The sequence below is a fragment of the Phacochoerus africanus genome, chromosome 9 (genome assembly GCF_016906955.1).
Source record: "Phacochoerus africanus isolate WHEZ1 chromosome 9, ROS_Pafr_v1, whole genome shotgun sequence".
Lineage (NCBI taxonomy): Eukaryota > Metazoa > Chordata > Mammalia > Artiodactyla > Suidae > Phacochoerus > Phacochoerus africanus.
The window spans coordinates 38,896,430-38,918,953 of NC_062552.1; the positions used below are offsets into that span (position 1 = coordinate 38,896,430).

Genomic DNA, 22,524 nt, shown 5'->3' on the forward strand with positions numbered 1-22,524 from the left:
TTAACAAAGTGAGCAAAGATAACATCTCTAGTAATAAGACAGCACATGATCACGTCCCCGCTGTTATGATGCACTGAGAACACAGCATCACTTCCCCAGTATTCTTGTCAAAAAATGTGTAACTCAATCTGAGCATGAAAACATCAAACAAACCCAAATTGTGGGATATCTACAAAATAACTGACCGGGAGTTCCCGTCGTGGCTCAGTGGTTAACGAATCTGACTAGGAACCATGAGGTTATGGCTTCAATCCCTGGCCTCGCTCAGTGGTTTGAGGATCTAGCTTTTCTGTGAGCTGTGGTGTTGGTCACAGACACGGCTCAGATCCCGCATTGCTGTGGCTGTGGCATAGGCTGGCAGCTACAGCTCTGATTCGACCCCTAGCCAGGAACCTCCATATGCCGGGGGTGCAGCCCTAGAAAAGACAAAAAAAAAAAAGTACTCTTCAAAAGTCAAGAAAAGACTGAGAAACAGTCACAAATTTGGAGGAGACTAAGGAGAAATGACACCTAATGTAATGTGGGAGCCTGTGTTGGATCATGGAAGAGAAAGAAAGGACCGTAGAGGGAAAGCTGATGATATTTGAATAAGGTCTCTAATTAATAATATTGTGTCAGTGTTAATTTTCCTTGTATTATGTTTAATATTAAGGATAGCTTGGTAAGGGTGTAAAGGGCTCTACTGTTTTTGCAACTTTCCTGAAAATTATTTCAGAGGTAAAAAAGAAAAACAAGGTAAACATTGAGTTCAAGAGGTTAGTAGAAATATGGAGTCCCCATTGTGGCGCATCTGGTTAAGAACCCAACTAGTCCCGTGAGAATGTGGGTTTGATCCCTGGCCTTGCTCAGTGGGTTAAGGATCTGGCATTGCTGCAAGCTGCAGTGTAACTTGCAGATGAGGCTTGAATCCATTGTTTCGGTGGCTGTAGTGTATGCTGGCAGCTACAGCTCCAATTTGACACCTAGTCTGGAAACTTCCATATACCTCAGGTGCAACTGCAAAAAGGGAAAAAAAAAAGTTAGTAAAAATAGAACAATTGAGCACACTCAAAGGAAAAAGAAGAAAAGAAATAAAAACATTTTTTTAAATGAAACAAGGAATTCCTGTTGTGGAGCAGTGGGTTAAGGATCTGGCCTTGCCACAGCAGTGGTGTAGGTCACAGCTGTGAGTTGGATTTGATCCCTGTCCTGGGAACTTCCATATGCCATGATGCAGCAAAAAAAGGAAAAAAAAAAAAAAGATATTTACTCTTTGGAATTATTAAGGCAATTTCCTGACAAGAGTGAAAAGGAAAAAGAGAAATGCAAATATATGAAATTCAGAATAAGATTGACAAGTACACTCATGGTATTTCTTTTGGTGGTGTCATTCCTCTCTGTTGCTGTGATTAAAAAGCAAATATATTTTGGAATAAGAAATGAGGGTGGTGGAGTTCCCGTCATGGTGCAGTGGTTAATGAATCCGACTAGGAACCATGAGGTTGCGGGTTCGGTCCCTGCCCTTGCTCAGTGGGTTAACGATCCGGCGTTGCCGTGAGCTGTGGTGTAGGTTGCAGACGCGGCTCGGATCGCGTGTTGCTGTGGCTCTGGCGTAGGCCGGTGGCTACAGCTCCGATTCAACCCCTAGCCTGGGAACCTCCATATGCCGGAGAAGCGGCCCAAAGAAATAGCAAAAAAAAAGACAAAAAAAAAAAAGAAATGAGGGTGGTAGTACCTAATCTGATTCTAAGATTTGAGAAATTTTTACAGTGCCCAACAGGTACTAAGTTTTTTTAGTCTAACTATTTGATAAACAGAATGGTCTAACCATTTGGTCTGGTGGTGCCCTGGAAAAAAACTGTTGAGACAACAAAGATGCCATGAACCAAGAAAGTTTGACAGCCTCTGAAATATGAAAATTGTGAACAAGTAATTGCTTTAAAAAAATTAAAAAGATAGTTGAAATAAATTTGTAGAAAAATGATAGGCAGCTTGAATGCAGTATGAAAACATTGGAATGGTAGTCAAAGATCTTCCCTCCCAAAAATCCCATACCTGGATGACTGTGTATAAGTGAGTTCTACCAGATTTTAGTGGAACAATTCCTTAAAACAGTAACTACAGAAAATGAGGAAACAGTGAAAACTGTGTAACTATGAAGCTACTATAAGGTTGATTTCAAACCCTGATAAATTTAAGAGGCGATATTATAAAGCCATTTCCCTTGTTAACATAGATGAAAGAGTCCTAAATAAATTATTAGCTATCTGAATCCAAGAATATGCTAAGAGAATAATGCATCATGATCAAATGGAAATTAGTTCAGGAATCCAAAGATCATCTTTAAAACATTTATTAATGTAATTCACCATTTTAAATAGCTGAGAGAAAAAAAATGTTTTTCTAGAAAAGCATTTTATAAATCTCAATAATTGTTTCTGATTTAATTCTTAGCAAACAATATATAAGGGAGCTTTTTGAGGATTTGTGTATTGGATTTTTTTTTTAAGTTTTTTATTACGGACATTTTCAAACATAGCAAAGATAGAGTGAATGATACAATAGACCTGACAGGTACTCATTGCTCAGCTTTAGCGGTTGCTAACATGTGACAACTCTTTGTAATCTATGCACACACACACACATTCTTTCCTGCCCTGCCGGATTATTTTGCAGCAAATTCCAGACAGCATACTTTTTAAAATCAATATGTACTACAACCATTAATATCCTAAAATAATTGACACTGATTTCTTAATGTTATCTAATACCTAGCAGAGTTGCAAACGTGGATTCAGAGTTCACACATTGTTTTTGGCTGTTGTTACTCATTCTTTCTTTTACTCTGTAATAATTCCTTTACCTCTTTCTTTTTTCCATTTTATGTTACTAAGAAACCAGGCCATTTGTCCTATGGAATTTTCCACATTCTGGATTTGGCTGATTGTGTCCTCATAGTGTTGCCTAACATGTTTCTTTTTTCCCTGTATTTCCTCTAAGTGGGTAGTTGGGCTTGATTAAAATCTGTTATGGAGGGGGTGGATAATAATTTCATAATCATTATCATAATTATTCATAATTATTGACTTTTAACTTAATTCTTAATATCAGGAGGCAGATGATACATGACTGCTTTTGTTTTGTTAAGTTTGATTGGTAGATTTAGGTACCTGGCAGATGCAACTATTGTAAAGGTCTCCATTAACTTTTTTTTTTTTTTGGCTGCGCCCACAGCATGTGGAAGTTCCCAGGCCAGGTATCAAACCCACCTCACAGCAATGACTCAAGCCATAGCAGTGACGAAACCAGATTCTTAACCCACTGTGCCATAGGGAACCTCCTTCATTAGCCTTTTTACCTGATGTTTTAGCAGTCACTGATGCTTGCTGTCTGAATCATTATTTCATTAGAGGTTAGCAGAATGGTGCTATTATAACTTATCATCTCTTATTAGCTAGTCTTCTATAAAAGAAACACAGTCCCTCATCAATCCTTTCATTACTTGAGGCACAGTTTATACAGGAAAGGCAAGGTAAATGCTTGGTTCTTTTTAGAAGAGCACTTGCTTAATAAACTTACAGTGAATGTAGTACTTAATGGAGAACCTTTAGATATGTTTACTTTAATATCTAAAGCAAGTCAAGGATGCCTGCTATTACTGTTGCTATTTAACATATTATTAGAGGTCCTCATCAGCAGTATAAGGGGGGGAAAAAAAGAAATAAAAGGTATAACTATTGTAAGAAAAAAGACAGGAGTTCCCGTCGTGGCGCAGTGGTTAACGAATCCGACTAGGAACCATGAGGTTGCGGGTTCGGTCCCTGCCCTTGCTCAGTGGGTTAACGATCCGGCGTTGCCGTGAGCTGTGGTGTAGGTTGCAGACGCGGCTCGGATCGCGTGTTGCTGTGGCTCTGGCGTAGGCCAGTGGCTACAGCTCCGATTCAACCCCTAGCCTGGGAACCTCCATATGCCGCGGGAGCGGCCCAAGAAGTAGCAACAACAACAACAACAACAATAACAACAACAACAACAAAAAAAAAAAAAAGAAAAAGAAAAAAGACAAAGTGGTCATTATGTGCAGACTGTATACTCATTTACTTTGGGGGGGAAGAAACAGAATCAGCAAACCATTAGAACTGCCCTTAGTTTACCAAGGGTATTATAAATCTATTTTCATCATTCTTAACCAACTAGAAAATGAGATTTTTAAAAAACATATGTATCATTAAAAAAAAAAAAAAAACCTACACAGCGAGTTCCCGTCGTGGCTCAGTGGTTAACAAATCTGACTAGGAACCATGAGGTTGTGAGTTTGGTCCCTGGCCTTGCTCAGTGGGTTAAGGATCCGCCATTGCTGTAAGCTGTGGTGTAGGGTGCAGACGCAGCTTGGATCCCGAGTTGCTGTGGCTGCAGTGTCGGCCAGCAGCTACAGCTCCGATTCAACCCCTAGCCTGGGAACCCCCATATGCTGCGGGAGTGGCCCTAGAAAAAGGCAAAAAGACAAAAAAAAACAAAAACCTACACAGTACCTAGATATTAGTCTAATCAAGACTATATAGGACTCATATTAAGAAAACATTAAAACTTCAGAAAAAGATACAAGAAATAATCATGGACATGATAAGTTACTCTCACAAGGATGTTATTACTACTGAAGTTTTTTAATAAATTCTACATAATCTCTGTCAAAATTTTAACTGAGTATTTTTAGGTACTCTAAAACTTACCATGTAGAAGAATAAATAAGAATTCATGAATAGCTAAATCAACCTTTAAAAAAGGAGTATAAGGAGTACCTGTCGTGGCTGAGCGGAAGCAAATCTGACTAGCATCTGTGAGGATGTGGGTTTGATCCCTGGCCTCACTCAGTGGGTTAAGGATCCAGTGTTGCTGTGAGCTGTGGTGTAGGTAGCAGATGCAGCTCAGATCCCAAGTTGCTGTGGCTGTGGCATAGGCTGGCAGCTGCAGCTCTGATTTGACCCCTAGCCTGGGAACCTCTATATGCTGTACTCGGGCCCGAAATAAATAAGTAAAGAGAATAAAGGGAACTTACCCTACTAGATATTAATACATACTATAAAAAGCCATAGTTATACATAATGTGGTATAGTATAAGAAGAAGCAAGTAGATCACTCCAACGTATTAGAGAACTAAGGTAGAGGAGTTCCTGTCCTGGCTCAGTGGTAAACAAACTGACTAGTATTGATGAGGTCGTGGGTTCCATCACTGGCTTTGCTTAGTGGGTTAAGGATCTGGTGTTGCCATGAGCTGCAGCTCCAATTTGACCCCTAGCCTGGGAGCTTCCATGTGCCGCAGGCACGACCCTAAAAAGACAAAAAAAGTAATGTAAAATAAAATAGCTTAGGTATAGACTCAAGGATATATTGGAACTTAATATATTATCAAGGTGATACCACAATTAAAAGGTAAAAGTTAGATTGCTTAGTAGATGATTTTTAGAAAAAGAAAGCATTTCATTATATATGGAGAAATAAAACCATTATCTATTCTACATTGTGTACAGAGGTAGATTCCAGATGGATTAAGCACCTAAATTTGGACGATTCAACAGGAAATAATTTTCTTTAAAAATGTATATATATTTATGACCTAGAATTGGGGAAAGAACTTCTGAAACCTTAAAGCACAAATTAGAGAGTTCTATTTAACAGAGGACCCCATGGGCAAAACTATTACACAAGTGACAAATGGGAGTAAATATTTGCATTGTTTAAATTGCCAAGTGACCAGTAACAACTAAGCTAGATTATAGAGGGAACTCTTGCAAATAAACAATCCAAAGCTATCCCAGCAGAAAAATGGGCAAAGAATATAAACATGCAATTTATAGAAAAGGAAACCCTCAAAGCAATAAGCATGTGAAGAGTTGCTCAAACATAGTAGCATTCAGATATCATTTTGTATATGTTAAGCCGGCACATATTAGAAAACTAGATAAAAACCAAATGCTGAAGAAATGCAGGGCTATAAAAACCCTCACACGCTGCTGGGGGACATGCAGCCATTTTGGACAGTAGCATGGCACTCAGAATAAGAACTTTACATGTATATGACCCAGCAGGTCTGCTCTTGCATTTATATGCCAAAGAAAGTCTCAGATCCATAAGAGAACATTTACTGGGATGCTCACTGCAGCATTATTTGTGGTAGAAACGCATTGGAGCTAATCCCAAGTGTCCAGTGCAGGGATAGTAGAGAAAATGTTTTGCATACATGTCACGCATATAATATAATGATTAGAAGCAGCAAATCAGATGTACACATACAAAATGAATGGTTATGTTACAGAATTGAAAAAGAACAGAATGAAATATAACAGAATGTGATTTGCACACATCAAAAATACACGCACTTGGAGTTCCCGTTGTGGCACAGCAGAAATGAATCCGACTAGGACCCATGGAGGTTGCGGGTTGGATCCCTGGCCTCACTCAGTGGGTTAAGGATCTGGCATTGCCATGAGCTGTGGTGTAGGTCAGACTCGGCTTGGATCTGGTGTTGCTGTGGCTGTGCTGTAGGCCAGCAGCTACCACTCCAATTTGACCCCTAGCCTGGGAACCTCCATATGCCATGGGTGTGGACCTAAAAAGCAAAAAAAAAAAAAAAAAAACCACTCAATAAACAATAAATTTATTATATATAGCACAGGAAATTGTATTCAGTATCTGTAATAACCTGTGGTATTATAGAATCTGAAAAAATGTATATGTATATCCAGATCACTTTGCTGTGTACCTGGAACTAACACAATATGATAAATCAACTATCTTCCAATTTTTTAAAAAGAATTAAAAAGACACACTCAAAAACATTTTGCAAAAAATAGGGGAAAAAAAAAGTAGAAACAGTGTAAATGTCCATCAACTGATTGAATAAACAAAATCTGGATAAAAAAAAAACCATTTTGCAAGAACATGTACAAACAAAAGGTCACACAATAAGCACAGTAGAAGTGGTTGCCTGTGGGGATACAGACACAAGGATAAGGGGAAATTTAAAGATTTTCATGATTCTTCATTTCATTTCATAGAATTAGAGAGGTTCTCTTATTTAAGATATGATCTGTAAATGTATCTAAGTGTCAGTATGATGAAAGCAAATGAAATGACTGAGGGCATCACTATCAACCCATTCACTCTATGGAGCTTTTACTCTCTCATCAGGATGTCTTATGAACCATATGTGTTGTGTGACCATCAGATATACAGCCAAGTGTCAAGACTCATGTCAGCCTGTATATTGACCACTTAGTATATTTAATTTCCCTTTTAAATTAGTTAATATATTAATAGAAACAGAAATTCTAATTTTTTTTTTTCATCTTAGGCATCTCGCCTTTCTGGGGAGTGTATACATACATACCACTTTGAAGACCCTTGATCTGAAATACCTGTATGGAGGAAGTTATTTGAAATCTCAAGATACAGCTTAAGAATTTATAATATTCAAAATCTATATACATTTTTGTGTTTTAATATAAAATGTGCTTTCCCCAAATCTTTAAGGAAAATCATCATTCTAGTAATATGTGCCTTCTAAGACTCCCTACTATACATCCAGAATGAAGCTGACTTCACTGATCAAAGATCTGAGAGATCTTTGGAATAATAATTTCTTTCTTCCAACACCAAGGCACTTCACTGTTCTGGCTCTTCTAGGATGGATTCCAATTTGAAATATTATGTTGTAAAATAGGAGTTCCCTTGTGGTGCAGTGGGTTAAGGATTCCAGCGTTGTCACTGCAGTGGCTTAGGTCACTGCTATGGTTGGTGCGGGTTCAATCCCTGGCCCAGGAATTTCTGCATGCCATGGGCATAACCCCGTCAAAAAAATATATTATGTTGTAAAATATACAGTTATTTTATGACACTCTGATTTTTTTTCTTTAACTTTACAGAGACTGTGCAGTTGATCCAACTTGTGTTTTATGCATGGAGTGCTTTTTGGGAAGTATTCACAGAGACCATCGATATAGGGTTAGTAATATCCAAATAATAACCACAACTAGTATTGAATTTTATACTAGATATACCTTTCCTTCCTTTTTAAAAATTTCAATATTTAACACAGAAACAGAGAGTGATTTAAGAAATGTGTTATTTAAATGCCGTTAAACATATGATGGCAGTGTAGAGATGAATTATGAACCCAGATTTCATGGAACACATGGGCTAAGAAAAGTAGTACAGATAGCAGCTCTTCCAGTATTGGTTTTCAACTAGTTTGTTTTGCTATCTTTTTAATGTTTATTGTCTTCATAATTCTAGGTGTATGAAGCAGGTTATCAAAAATTAGAGGATAAAGGTGAGAGTTAAAAATAGGAGAGGGAGGTTCTGAAGGGAGGATGAGTGAGAAAAATAAGGAAAGTGACATGATTATACCTTTAAGAAATATTCTGGAGTTCTCGTTGTGGCTCAGAGGGTTAAGAACCCAACTAATATCCCTGAGGATGCAGGTTCAATCCCTGGCCTTGCTCAGTGGGTTAAGGCTCTGGTGTTGCTACAAGCTGCAGCAGCTCTGATTTGATCCCTAGCCTAGAAACTTCCCTATGCCACAGGTGATGTCCTAAAAAAAAAAGGAAAAAAATTCTATATTTTGGTCATATTCTACAGAAGATTTGCCATTTCTTATTAAAGAGGCATCTGCTAACAATATAGAGGGCCAACTCCAAAACATAATACTAACCAATTTTATTACTATTTTTAACTGCTACAATGCAATCAATACTTTTCCCAAAATTAAGTATGCTTACTTTTAATTTAAGAATACAGAATGCAGGAGCTCCCGTCGTGGCGCAGTGGTTAACGAATCCGACTAGGAACCATGAGGTGGCGGGTTCAGTCCCTGCCCTTGCTCAGTGGGTTAACGATCCGGCGTTGCCGTGAGCTGTGGTGTAGGTCGCAGACGAGGCTCGGATCCCGCGTTGCTGTGGCTCTGGCGTAGGCCGGTGGCTACAGCTCCGATTCAACCCCTAGCCTGGGAACCTCCATATGCCGCGGGAGCGGCCCAAAGAAATAGCAAAAAGACAAAAAAAAAAAAAAAAAGAATACAGAATGCAAAGGTAGATTATTGCTAAGCCTGTCCTGGTTCCTCTACTGGAAATTGAAGACAAAACCATATATGTTCAAAAATTTAGGGAACTGTTAGTAGCTGGAACGTTACTTTGGGCAGAATGTAAAGGGCCCTTTCTAAAATTCCCCTCTCATAGCCATTCCTAAACTCCCTCACAGTACAGAGCAGAATTTCAAGTCTACAAATGATTAAATAATGGGTTTTGTCTGGCCAAATTCCTTGAATCATTAAATCTTATGGAAGCATGAATAATTCTTGAACCCTGCAGAGGGTAAAAGATTATGTGACCAGACAATCCGTATTTTCTATTTCCAGAGCTTCCTTTCTTTTTAAAGTATGCTATTTAGGAGTTCCCATTGTGCCTCAGTGGAAACTAATCTAACTAGCATCCACGAGGACGCAGGTTCGATTCCTGGCCTTGCTCAGTGGGTTAAGGATGCGGTGTTGCCAGTGAGCTGTGATGTAGATCGCAGACACGGCTCGGATCCTGAATTGCTGTGGCTGTGGTATAGGCCAGCGGCCGTAGCTCCAGTTCGACCCCTAGCCTGGGAACCCTCCGTGTGCTGTGGGTGCAGCTCTAAAAAGACAAAAAATTAAAAAGAACACTATTTAGAGAGTTTTAGAAAAGAAAAATAAATATTTTTATAGTGTTCGGTGGGCACTTTTCTAATGCAGATGCAACACTCTTACTAGACTCTTGTGGAAAGCAAAAGCTGTAGGAATCTTCATAACTCTTGAATCTGATGTATTACGTTATAGCGCTATAACCTGGTAGCATAGACCAACATTATAGCAGTTTAGCCAAAACTTAGCAAGAAAACGCTCATAATTTTCCTTATTAAGGAAGTCATGTAAGTGGACATATTTTACCTCTTTAAAATAGCTGTAGCTTACTAGACACACTACAAAGTATTTTATTTTGAAATCACTTAAATTAGCCTCTAGGCTTATTTAAAATAAGCTTTAAAACATTGAGAAGTTTGGCATTTTATTTAATTTTATCCCTCCAAAGAAATTAAACACTTTAGCAATGTTATTTCCTTAGAACTTGATATTCTTATTTGTAATCTGGTAGCCCTCATAAATACGTATTGACAAGATACTTTACAATTTTTTTTCAAGATGACAACATCAGGAGGTGGAGGTTTCTGTGACTGTGGTGATACTGAAGCTTGGAAAGAGGGTCCTTACTGTCAAAAACATGAACTTAACACCTCTGAAATTGAGGAAGAAGAGGTAAAAACATTTTCACAAAGTTGTTTTTAAGGAAATACTGTTTTAACCACAAGTTTGAAATATTTTCAGACTTCGAAATTAGGTTATAATATAGAAATGAATAAGTAAAAGTAGTCCTCTCACTATTAACAGTGATCAGGTATGCTTTGAAGGTTTTTTACATTTTACGAATGCCATACCATTACTAGTAGTACACACTTGAAATTCTAGAAGTTTAATTTGGACTGTTTCATTTGTTTGTTTGTTTAAGCATATATGGTTTCTTTTTTAAGTTCTCTGTTATTAAAGGGATTATTTTTTCTGTGTATGTAGACCAGTTAACTTCATTGGGGTTTGTGTTGTGACTAAGACTTTATAGGTCAGATACTCAGCAGCCAATCCTAGTCATTATCTCCTGATCATTCAGTGTCAGTGGATATGTGATGGGACCAGGCATAGGGATGATAGCTCAGTACAAATTATACTCATTTCAGCTGTAAATATGTGTTTTCTGAAATTGTTGATACTTCATTATTTTTCTCTAAATATTTGTTGTAGACTCTAAGTAAATTCTGGAAACTCTGCTGTTTGTAATAATGTTTAAGATCCTTATTTCAGATTTTAATTTTAAATGGCAGAGAGGTGCATACATTCAGAGTACTTCTACATTGTTAGTAAGCAGATCTGATATAGATTTGGAGCAAGTGGACATTAATAGTCCTTCCTGGTGCACATATCTTCCAGGTCTCAAATTCATGGGGTAGGACAGCGTCTTTTTGGCTATGTTCCACTGTATTTTGGACAGATGAAAATGTGTGCAGAGTGATTCAGTGCTATAGAAAACAAAGTATTTGTTTCTGTTTCAATTTGCTTTATGCAAGTGTTCTAGGATTTGCTACACAGAGAAGCCAGTTGCTCAGGGTTTGAGACTTTTCCACTTCAATTAAAGCAGCCCCCTTTTTTTTACTTTTTTCTTTTTTGGCTGCCCTGTGGCATATGGAGTTCCTGGGCCAGGGATCAGATCCGAGCCACAGTCACATCCCAAGTTGCAGCGGTGGCAACACCAGATCCTTAACTCTCTGTGCTAGGCTGGGGATTGAACCTACATCCCAATGCTCCCAAGACGCTGGGATCCCTTGTGCCACAGCCCGAACTCCGAAGCAGCTCCATTTTATCCCTTTCATATTGTATTGGCACTCCGCAAATAAAAATATAAACAAGACACAGATGTATTTGGAGAAAATGGTTTTGCTTTTTTAACAAATTTGAAAACTTGTATAAAACTTTAGGACTATGGGAGAGAATATCTGCAAATTGTATCTGGTAAGTTTGTGATATCCAGAATATATATTTTACAACTCAACAACAGAAAGGCAGTACAATTAAAGATGAGCAAAGGACTTGAATAGGTTTTTCTCCAAATAAGATATAATATGTGACCAACAAATATGCTCAGGATTATTCATCATTAGGGAAATGTAAGTCAAAACCAAAGTGAAATACCACTTCACACCCACTAAGAGAGCTATAATCAAAAAAGTGGCAAATAGGTATTTGTGAGGATGTAGAGAAATTGTAACTCTGCACAGTGCTAGTGGGAATGCACAGTGATTCAACATTGTGGGAAAGAGTTTGGCTGGTCCTCAAATGTTAAACATTGCCATATCAGCCTATAATTTCATTTCTAGGTATATACCCAAAATAACTGAAAACAAGTATTCAAATAAGTACATCCGCACACGTTAGTAGCAGCATTATTCACAGTAGCCAAAAAGTGGAAACAGCTGAAATGTCTATCAGTGTATGAATGGATAAACAAATTGTGGTATACACATTATAGTGTAGTATTACTCAGCCATAAAAAGGAATGAAGTACTAATACATACTGCAACATGAATGAACTTTCAGAACATCATGCTCAGTGAAAGGAGGAGACACAAAATTTACATATTATGCAATTCCATTTATATGAAATATCCAGAATAGATAAATCTGTAGAGACAGAACACAGACTGGTGGTTGCCAGCGGGTAGGAAAGGGAAGAATGGAGAAAACTGCTTAATGGATAAGAGGTTTTACTTTGAAGTGACAGAAGTGTTTAGGAACTAAATAGAGGTGGTTGTGGCTCGACTTTATGCACATACGCAATACCATCAGATTGTTCTCTTTAAAATGGTTAATTTTATGTTCTATGAATTTCACCCCAGTAAATTATTTAAAGAGAAAAACTAGGACTTCTCATCTTTTTATCCTTGTTTTAGAATAGGCTTAAAATAGTTTTCTAAGAAAAATTACGAATCTGCCTGCAGTTAGTCTGTTGCCTTCAGCTTTATACATTAGTGGGGTAGAGATCACATAGTGAAGACTGTGATTAGAATTTTTTTTTTTTTGTCTTTTTGCTATTTCTTTGGGCCGCTCCCGCGGCATATGGAGGTTCCCAGGCTAGGGGTCGAATCGGAGCTGTAGCCACTAGCCTACGCCAGAGCCACAGCAACGCGGGATCCGAGCCGCGTCTGCAACCTACACCACAGCTCATGGCAACGCCGGATCCTTAACCCACTGAGCAAGGGCAGGGACCGAACCCGCCACCTCATGGTTCCTAGTCGGATTCGTTAACCACTGCACCACAACGGGAACTCCTGTGATTAGAATTTTAAGAAGATGCCAGCGTGATTACTTGCCTAGATGAAATTATATCATCCTGCCTAGAGAATATATACTCCAGCAATACAGTATGTAGGTTTTCTGTATCTTGCGATAGAAATGGAAGAAAGCTATATAATATTTGGAAGCACTTTTTTAGTCCTCGAGTTGTTTTCATTGAATGTAATTTTTTGTTATACATTCAGCTTATATCTTAAGAAAAAGTTGGAAAAAATTGATAATATACTTTTGTTGGGATAATGTTTAGAAGTTCCACAGTTCTCCACTTTTGCCATTTGGGGTGGGACATTTCTTCATTGTATAAAATAGGGATCAGCAAACTATCGGCCCAATGGGCTGACTGATCTGCAACCTGTTACTGGCACCACCATAAGCCAAGAATGGCTTTTTGTGTTTTTAAATAGTTGAAAAAAAACAATAAGGTAGTATTTGTGGCATGTGAAGAGTCAAATTTCATTGTCTGTAAGTAAATTGTATTGTAACACAGCCACTCTTAATTGTTTATATATTGTCTGTAGCTGTCTTTCCATTATAGCAGCAAAATTGAGTAGCTGTGACAGAGACCCAAGAGCCTGCAAAAAATAAAATGTTTACTCTCTGACTCTTTACAGAAAAACTTCACTGACCCCAGGTATATACTGTCAGAAGCATTATGTTTATTCTACCTAATTCCCACTCATTAAATGGCAGTAACATCTTCCATCACTGTGACAACAGTAAATCCCCAACTAGTTTTCCAAATGGGCCCTTGAGCATGGGAGGTGATTAGGGAGGCTGGAGAAAAGGTACCTTCCTTAGTTGAGAAATGCCACATACTGTGTAGTATCTCCTTTATTGATCTTCATAAAAGCTTTAAAAACTTACTCTTAGGTTTCTGCCTTAGGAAATGTTATGCGTCTCTTGGTATGAATCTGATAACTGATTGTTTTTCCTTTTGTAGCAGCTGTATGGAAATTTATATGATCCGCATTTATAAATAGATGCTATCTTCACTTTATTTTCATTTTACCAGCTTTTTACATTTTTAAAAAATTTTATGGCTTGGAGTTCCCGTCATGGCACGGTGGTTAACAAATCCGACTAGGAACCATGAGGTTGCGGGTTCAATCCCTGGCCTTGCTCAGTGGATTAAGGATCCGGTGTTGGCATGAGCTGTTGTGCAGGTTGCAGATACGGCTCAGATCCTGCGTTGCTGTGGCTCTGGCGTAGGCCGGTAGCTATAGCTCTGATTCGACCCCAAGCCTGGGAACCTCCATATGCCACGAGAGCAGCCCAAGAAATGCCAAAAAGACAAAAAAAAAAAAATTTATGGCTGCGTACATGGCATATGGAAGTTCCCAGGCCAGAGACTGAACCCAAGCCACAGCTGCAGCAATACCAGATCCTCTAACCCACTATACCACACTGGGGATCAAAGCCACGCTTCCACAGTGACCCAATCTACTGCAGTTGGATTCTTTAATCACTGTACCATAGCAGGAATTTCCTGTACATCCTTTTTTTTTGCTTTTGCTTTTGCTTTTTTTTTTTGCTTTTTAGGGCCACACCTGCTGAATATGGAAGTTCCGAAGCTAGGGGTCAAATTGGAGCTGCAGCTGCTAACTATAGTCACAGCAACATAGTATCTGAGCCGCATCTGCAACCTACACCACAGTTCATTGCAACACCAGATCCTTAAGCCAATGAGCAAGGCCAGGGATTGAACCCACGTCCTCATGGATCCTAGTTGGGTTTGTTACCACTGAGCCACAGCTGGAACTCCCCTGTATATCTATTTTGTAATACAGTTTTATTACACTGAGCATATTCTTAAGTTGCTATAAAGCCTTTTTGGGATGAAATTTAATTCAAAAACAATAACTGAACACCTCTGAAAATTTTTTTATTTGAAATTTTCACTTATCAATGCTGCTCACATCCCATTTGAATGTAGATCAGTGGTAGTTAATAGCTAAATATCATGCTAAGTACTATACTTGGTTTACCTCATTTAATTCTCAGAACAGCCCTGTAAGGCAAATACTGCTGTTACTAATACTTTACAGCTGTGGAAGCTTGAGTCTTAAATTAAATTTGCCTAAAATGTCTCACACAGTAAGTGCCAGAGCTGGGCTTTAAACCTAGGTAGTATAGACAACTCTGACAGTATATTATACAGGTTTCTAAAAACATTTTTTTAGCGTGGAGTTTTTTAAAAAATAAATTTCTAAGAAATCCCAATAATAAAAGATGTAAGTGGTTTTATTAATGAATTTACTTTTTATAAGTAAGAATGTATATTATTTACTTGTTAGAAAGTCAGTTCATGACTGTTTGGACTCTAGTTGATTTCTAGTTTTATTTGGACAGTATAGTGAAAACCCTCATTCATACTTTATTTACATATGACAACAGTTAAACATTTTATTATGATACATGTTTACATTTTAAAAATTCAAACATTATAGAGTACATCACATAAAAGATTTAAGTTTTTAATAATTCCTACAGTCCTCTAAGATAATCTAGGTAACCTTTTTAACAGCTTGAAAAGTTTGAAGCAAAAGTAAATGAAAGTTGACTCGATGGCAAAGGCTTACTTTCTCTAACATAAATGTCATAAAAAAAACAATTAAAAATTGTAATAGGTAATACAACATAGGATAAGATGGTCGTTTATTTACTCATTCCAACTGACTTATGCCATGATAAGAGCACTTTGAGCATTTAATTTACCATTGTCCCTATGAGTAGACTTGTACAGCCTGCTATCTCTTCACTGCAGAAATAAAATGTTTCTCAATCAGTGACCATTTTCAAGAAGTTAACATGTATGTACAAAGATGGCAAAAGACTCTGTATTCCCAGGCCTGTCCCAAATTGGATTAATGTAGCAAAATTACCAACTGTTGGTCCCCAATATGTAATAGGACATATTTTAGAGTATATTTTGTATTACCATTTAAAAAATACAGATAGTCATATATTTTGAAACTGATGTGTGTTTCAAATAGACAACATCTGTAACAGGCCCTGCAACTTTGTAGAACAGAGTTCAGGCACTGCTGCCTTGGATTCTCAAAAATTGGTTGTTTCTGGAGTTCCCATCATGGCGCAGTGGTTAACAAATCTGACTAGAAACCATGAGGTTGCAGGTTCGGTCCCTGGCCTTGCTCAGTGGGTTGAGGATCCAGCATTGCCATGAGCTGTGGTGTAGGTCGCAGATGTGGCTCAGATCCCACGTTGCTGTGGTTGTGGCATAAGACGGTGGCTACAGTTCCACTTAGACCCCTAGCCTGGAAACCTCCATATACCATGGGAGTGGCCCTAGAAAAGGCAAAAAGACAAAAAAAAAATTGGTTGTTTCTGTCCCAGGGCAATTTAATTGTTATAAATCCTGTTTATCATAATTCTTCAGTCCTCTAAATGTCTTGTACTATGGGGCATAATTGTAGGAAGTTGTGTGACTGTAAAGTGAGATAACATCACCAAGAAAACTGTGAGTTTTGGTTCTCCTTTCTGTTTTAGAACAGTGTGAGGTTTGACTGTGATTAATAGCTATTCTTTTATGAATCCTGAGAAGGTACCAGTTCCAGTACCTTCTTTGTAACAGGTGGTTTTCCCATGTTAACTTCTAAAGTCTCCATAAGAAATAGGAGCAAATCTAGCAGGACAAAGAAAAAATTTTTGATGGATCATACAAAGCAGTTTATTGAAAAAAAGTTGTAAGTACAAAGCCGCATAAGACTTTGAAAAATGTTTGTCTTACTTTACTTTTTCTCACATTCTGTAAGCCCTAAACCTGTCTCCTTTAGGAATCTTTGTCCTTGTCCCTTCATTCTTGTTTTTATTCTCTTCCTCCATTTGTTTTGTATCAGTTCCACTAAGCTGATCCTTGATGAGAATGTATAGAAACACTCTGTATCCTTATGTATATTTGAATGAATGTGCTGGTTCCCATTCCATGATGTTAGAATATGTGGATTTTCTTACTGAGAGGTGGATATAACACTATTTAGCAATTAAGCTAAATAACATTTAAATATAAGATAAAGCTTTAAGATCAAAAATTGTACAAAACATTTTGCTAACCTTGAAGATACTATGATAACCTCAGTGTGTGTTGGTAATACTTTTTTACATTAACCTTGAAATATATTGACTTATTCACTGTTAAGTCTGATGCAAAGTTCCCTGTTGTGTGCATACACGACTTGTCTCACTGAGAGAAAACGAGTGATTCTTAACAACATTGTGGAGCAGTTTTCTGCTCTTGTTGATGTTTGTCTTTAGAATCCTCAAAATCAGGCTCTCCTTTATACCTATAAAACTAAATATTGCTTAGATGACATTCCTTAGATAACATTCCTTTGTTTATTCTGGAAATCTTGGATTAGAGGAATATGAAGCTGTAAATATAGTTTAATGTTAGGTTTGTTTTTGTTGTTGTTTTTGTTTCTTTTTTTTAGGGCCACGCTTGCGGCATTTGGAAGTTCCTGGCTAGGGGTTCAATCTGAGCTGCAGCTGCCGGGCTACACCAGAGCCACAGCAACGCAGGATCCGAGCAGTGTCTGCGACCTATACCACAGCTCATGGAAATGCTGGATTCTTAACCCATTGTGCGGGGCCAGGTATCAAAACAAACCCTTGTCCTCATGGATACTAGTCAGGTTTGTTACTGCCAAGCCACAATGGAAACTCCCACTCAGCTTTTTACAGTAATATTTTGAGGACTGGAGGCAAAATTGGAAAAAGGAGAATTGATGTGCATTTAACGTGGTTACATGTTTTTTCTGTTCTTTCAGGATCCTCTTGTGCATTTATCAGAAGATGTGATAGCCAGAACTTACAACATTTTTGCTATTATGTTTCGGTATGCAGTAGAGATATTAACCTGGGAAAAAGAAAGTGAATTGCCACCAGATTTGGAGATGGTGTAAGTATAACCCATTTATTCTTTGTATTTGCTCAAACTTAGTTTTAATCATTTTGATTATAATTCCTCAAATTAACTTTAATACAGCTAGGTTTGAACATAATATTTTTAAAATAATTATTAGTTTTCAGCAAAACAGCAACTTTGATTTTATATTTTTTAAATATGTGTGAGCCACCTAATTGGTAAAAGTTTTCTACCTCTTGGTTGCTTTAGTTGATTTATATCCAGATTTAAGACACATCAAGGTTCTATCACTGGTTTCAAGCGCAGGTGTTTTTCTCTTCTTTGTGTGATAAGACTGTTAACTCTAATTCGTCTTATATTTCATCTATCAGTTTTGTTTTTGTTTTTGTTTTTGTTTTGTCTTTTTGCCATTTCTTGGGCCGCTTCCGCAGCGTATGGGGGTTCCCAGGCTAGGGGTCCAATCGGCCCCGGCCTACACCAGAGCCACAGCAACACAGGATCCGAGCCATGTCTGCTACCTATACCACAGCTCACAGCAACACTGGATCCTTAACCCGCTGAGCAAGGCCAGGGATCAAACCCGCAACCTCATGGTTCTTCGTTGGATTCATTAACCACTGAGCCACGACGGGAACTCCATCATCTATCAGTTTTGATTAAGGAATGAGCTCTTTGATCAAAGTGAATTTTCTGGTTTGACTAAATGCCACAAATTCAATTTTAACCATTTTGATTCTAAATTTTTATAAAATTTATTCTGTACTCTGTGCTTCTCTTAGTGTACATCTAACGTTTTTACCATTTGTGCTTAAATTATTGAGGCGATGGCAAGTTTGTGACTGCAGAGCTGGATTCTACCATGGCTGTATTAAGGTTAAGGCCTTGCCTTTCTGCATGAATGTGCTTGCCTCAGGCAACCTTCTCTTAATTCTGACCAAGCTTGTTGGCATTGTTTTTGTAGGGAAAGTTGAATACAAGTTTGGGCCTAGAGGACATTAGTGGTCCTGAATGTCCTAAAGGACATTTTTTTGCTTTTTCAACAGTATTCCAAATAATTAGGTTGTGGGTTGTGGTGGTGTTTTTTCGTTTTTTGTCTTTTGTCTTTTGTATCTTTGTCTTTTAGGGACACACCAGGGCATATGGAGGTTCTCAGGCTAGGAGTTGAATCGGATCTGTAGCCACCAGCCTACGCCACAGCCTTGGCAATGCAGGATCTGAACCACGTCTGCGACCTACACCGCAGCTCACGGCAATGCCAGATCCTTAACCCACTGAGTGAGACCAGGGATTGATCCCTGTCCTGATGGATGCTAGTCAGGTTCATTAACCACTGAACCACTACGGGAACTCCTGGGTTATGTTTTTTAATATTACTCCTTTTAGTTGAAAATGATTTATTATTTCATGACTGTATCTTCATGTATTTCAAGTTAGCAACCAACTCAGATCTAAATCTAAGATCCAAATTTAGACCCTAGAGAATAGAAGAGTTGTGTTTTTATTTTTCTGTTCTGTTGTACGTGTGGGACCACCAGCATAGAAAGGGAAAGAATCTAACTCGCTTCTCTTATAATGTTTTCCCATCCTAGTAAATGGTATTTCACCTATCCAGAAACCCAAATTATCCATATCCACTTAGATTTCAAGTTCAGCTGGTTCTCCCTCCATCAAATTGTTCTACTTCTGTTCATCTCCGTTACTACTATCCTCATCCACATTACATTCATTTCCTTCTTGGACAACATGACCTCCCCAGCTGGACTGCCAGATCCACTCTTGTCCCTCTTGATTCATTCTTCACACTGTAGCCAAAGTGAATTTTAGGGCAAATCTGACCATAGCTCTTATTTCACTATTTCAAGTCCTTGATTGCCCTTAGAATGGTGAGATCAAAATCCATTACAAGGAGTTCCCGTCGTGGCGCAGTGGTTAACGAATCCGACTAGGAACCATGAGGTTGCGGGTTCGGTCCCTGCCCTTGCTCAGTGGGTTAACGATCCGGCGTTGCCGTGAGCTGTGGTGTAGGTCGCAGATGCGGCTCGGATCCCGCGTTGCTGTGGCTCTGGCGTAGGCCAGTGGCTACAGCTCCAATTCAACCCCTAGCCTGGGAACCTCCATATGCCGCGGGAGCAGCCCAAGAAATAGCAACAACAACAACAAAAAGACAAAAAACAAAAACAAACAAACAAACAAAAAAATCCATTACAAGATTTCTGCTCTTCTCCAGACTAATCTCCTAACCCCCTCTACTTCAGCTCTTGGTACCTTTACCTTTGCCACTTCAAGGCCTTTGCTTTCTCTTTCTTCTAGTCCATGGTTTCTCAGCTTTGGCATTGTTAGCTTTGGGAGCCAGATATTATGGGCACAGACCAGTGCATTTTAGAATTTTTAGCAGCATCTTTGGCCCTTAACCACTAGATCCCAGTAGATTACCCGTACTCCAGTCATGACAACCGAAAGGGTTTCCAGACATTGTGAAGTGGTCACCTATGAAGAGCTGAGGACATTTGTCCGCAGTTGAGCACCACTGATAGCCATTGCTGACTTCAGTTCTCAGGTCACTTCTTCAGCAGTTCTCTGAACTCACAGCCCAGTTTTATCCCATTCTAGCATCCTCTTCTTCTTGATAAAAGCCAGTTTACATAGAATTATATGTCCGGTATCCATCTTTCCCATCAGACAATAGTGTCATTGAATGCAGGAATCGTGATGACTTTATTACAGATATGTGCCTAGTACCTAGCATGTTCCCTAGAACAAAGTGTGCTCTTTTTTTTTTTTTCCTTTTTTCTTTTACGGCTACATCTGTGGCATAAGGATGTTCCCAGGATAGGGCTCGAATCAGAGCTGCAGCTGAGGCCTGTGCCACAGCCACAGCAACACCAAGTATGAGCTTTATCTGCAGTCTATACCGCAGCTTACAGCAACCCCGGATCCTTAATTCACTGAGTGAGGCCAGGGGTTGTACCTGCATCCTCACAGAGACTACGTTAGGCTCTTAACTTGCTGAGTCACAATGGGAACTCCCCAAAATGTGCTCTTAATAAATCAGCCTGAAGCAAAATGATATGCAAATAGATATATGTAATTAATGTTTTATCCCACAGAGAGAAGAGTGACACCTACTATTGCATGCTGTTTAATGATGAGGTTCATACCTATGAACAAGTTATTTATACTCTTCAGAAAGCCGTTAACTGTACACAAAAAGAAGCCATAGGTTTTGCAACTACAGTAGATCGAGATGTAAGTAATTTCATTATATTGATGCCACATAATAAATCAAATTTTTAATACAGATAAATTATTCTAGAAAATTGAGTTAGAGTGTGTGTGTGTATATATATTATGTGATTTTTTAAAAAATTTCCTATGAATATTGACCCAAGTACGTCTTGAGTAAAACTGTAAGCTATTGTCAAAAAGTTTAGGAGGAGATGTAGCTACAGTTACCCTCATGCTACACTGTGATTAGAAATACTCAGTTGTGAAAATATAAATTATGGCAGCCTAGAAGAATAAATGTTATGTTGTTCAAAGAAATATACTTAGTAATGACTTGAGAAGTGTTAGGATAGTTTTAAAGGAAAATATTTTAATTTACTTTTTAATCAATGAATAAACATTGTAAATATTATAAATTGACCAGAGTTTTTATGTACTCAAATTTGTTTACTTGCTCAAAGTTATTAATACTGAATATAAATATTTTTACAAGTAAATTTCAAATATCCTGGTTACAGGGACGTAGGTCTGTTCGCTATGGAGACTTCCAGTATTGTGAACAAGCAAAATCAGTAATCGTGGTAAGTAATTTAAAAACATGTCTACACTCTCATTTTTTTATTATTTTAAAACTAGTCCCACATTTTGGTGTATATGAACACATATTTATGCCTTCACGAATGTAAAGCCACCGTCAACCAAAAATCATGTTTAAAAGATATGTTTCTTGAGCATTACTTGTTGCTTTATCTAATTTTTTAAAACTGTATAAGATTGATATAGAAAGTGAATGTTAAGATTTTTTTTTCTGTCATCCTATTTCTTCATCAGAGACATCTTAGAAAGTTTTTTGCTTTCTGTTTTGTTTTTGATAGGGTTTCACATTACTTTTTAGGAATTAAACTGACCTTTAGCACCAAGGTGAGAATTCAAGGCAAGTTGTTTCTTGGTGTCCTATAGCAAGATATGCTATGTATCCTAATAGCATTTAGTAAATAATTTATCTCAAAACTCTTTCCCACATTTAGATTTTTTTAATTTAAAATTTGTTGTTTTTAACTATTCCATGTAACTGCATTTTATGTAAGTGTCCTTTTTAAATATAATTTTATGTACTGAGAAATACTTTAAATATACAGATAAAAATAGAGATAACACAGTGAACTCCTCTATGCCACATTATACCTTATTTTCTTCAGACTTATTTTAAATAATAAAATAGTAGGCCCTTCTAAATCCCATGCCTTTCCCTCCTTCCCTAATGATAACTTTCCTTAATTCACTTTTCATTTTCATACATGCCCTTATACTTCGTCTTTTAATTGCCAATTTATATGCATCTATATGTATCTATTTGAAGGTTTTCAAACATTATATAACAAGATTCATACGACTATATTATATTGCAACTTGCCTTTTCATTTCAGTGTCATTTCTAGATTTATCTGTGTTAATACATGCATCT

At 37.9% G+C, this 22,524-nt stretch overlaps 1 protein-coding gene across 10 annotated transcripts in view; it reads left to right on the forward strand.

Annotated features, from left to right (window-relative positions):
• The window catches only part of UBR2 (ubiquitin protein ligase E3 component n-recognin 2), a 126,256-nt gene that overhangs the window by 27,691 nt on the left and 76,041 nt on the right, over positions 1–22,524 (forward strand). For 8 of the 10 annotated variants that reach the window (XR_007137163.1, XM_047797115.1, XM_047797114.1 and 5 more), the window contains exons 3-7: positions 7,899–7,977; positions 10,196–10,309; positions 17,737–17,867; positions 20,942–21,080; positions 21,578–21,640. Coding sequence is in view for 8 of the 10 variants with exons in the window: in XM_047797115.1 (XP_047653071.1) it covers positions 7,899–7,977; positions 10,196–10,309; positions 17,737–17,867; positions 20,942–21,080; positions 21,578–21,640 (526 nt within the window). In the remaining 2 variants the exon portion in view is untranslated. Of the gene's footprint in view, positions 1–7,898; positions 7,978–10,195; positions 10,310–17,736; positions 17,868–20,941; positions 21,081–21,577; positions 21,641–22,524 lie in introns of those variants that run through there. The other 2 variants (XM_047797110.1, XM_047797111.1) reach the window with 2 other exon arrangements.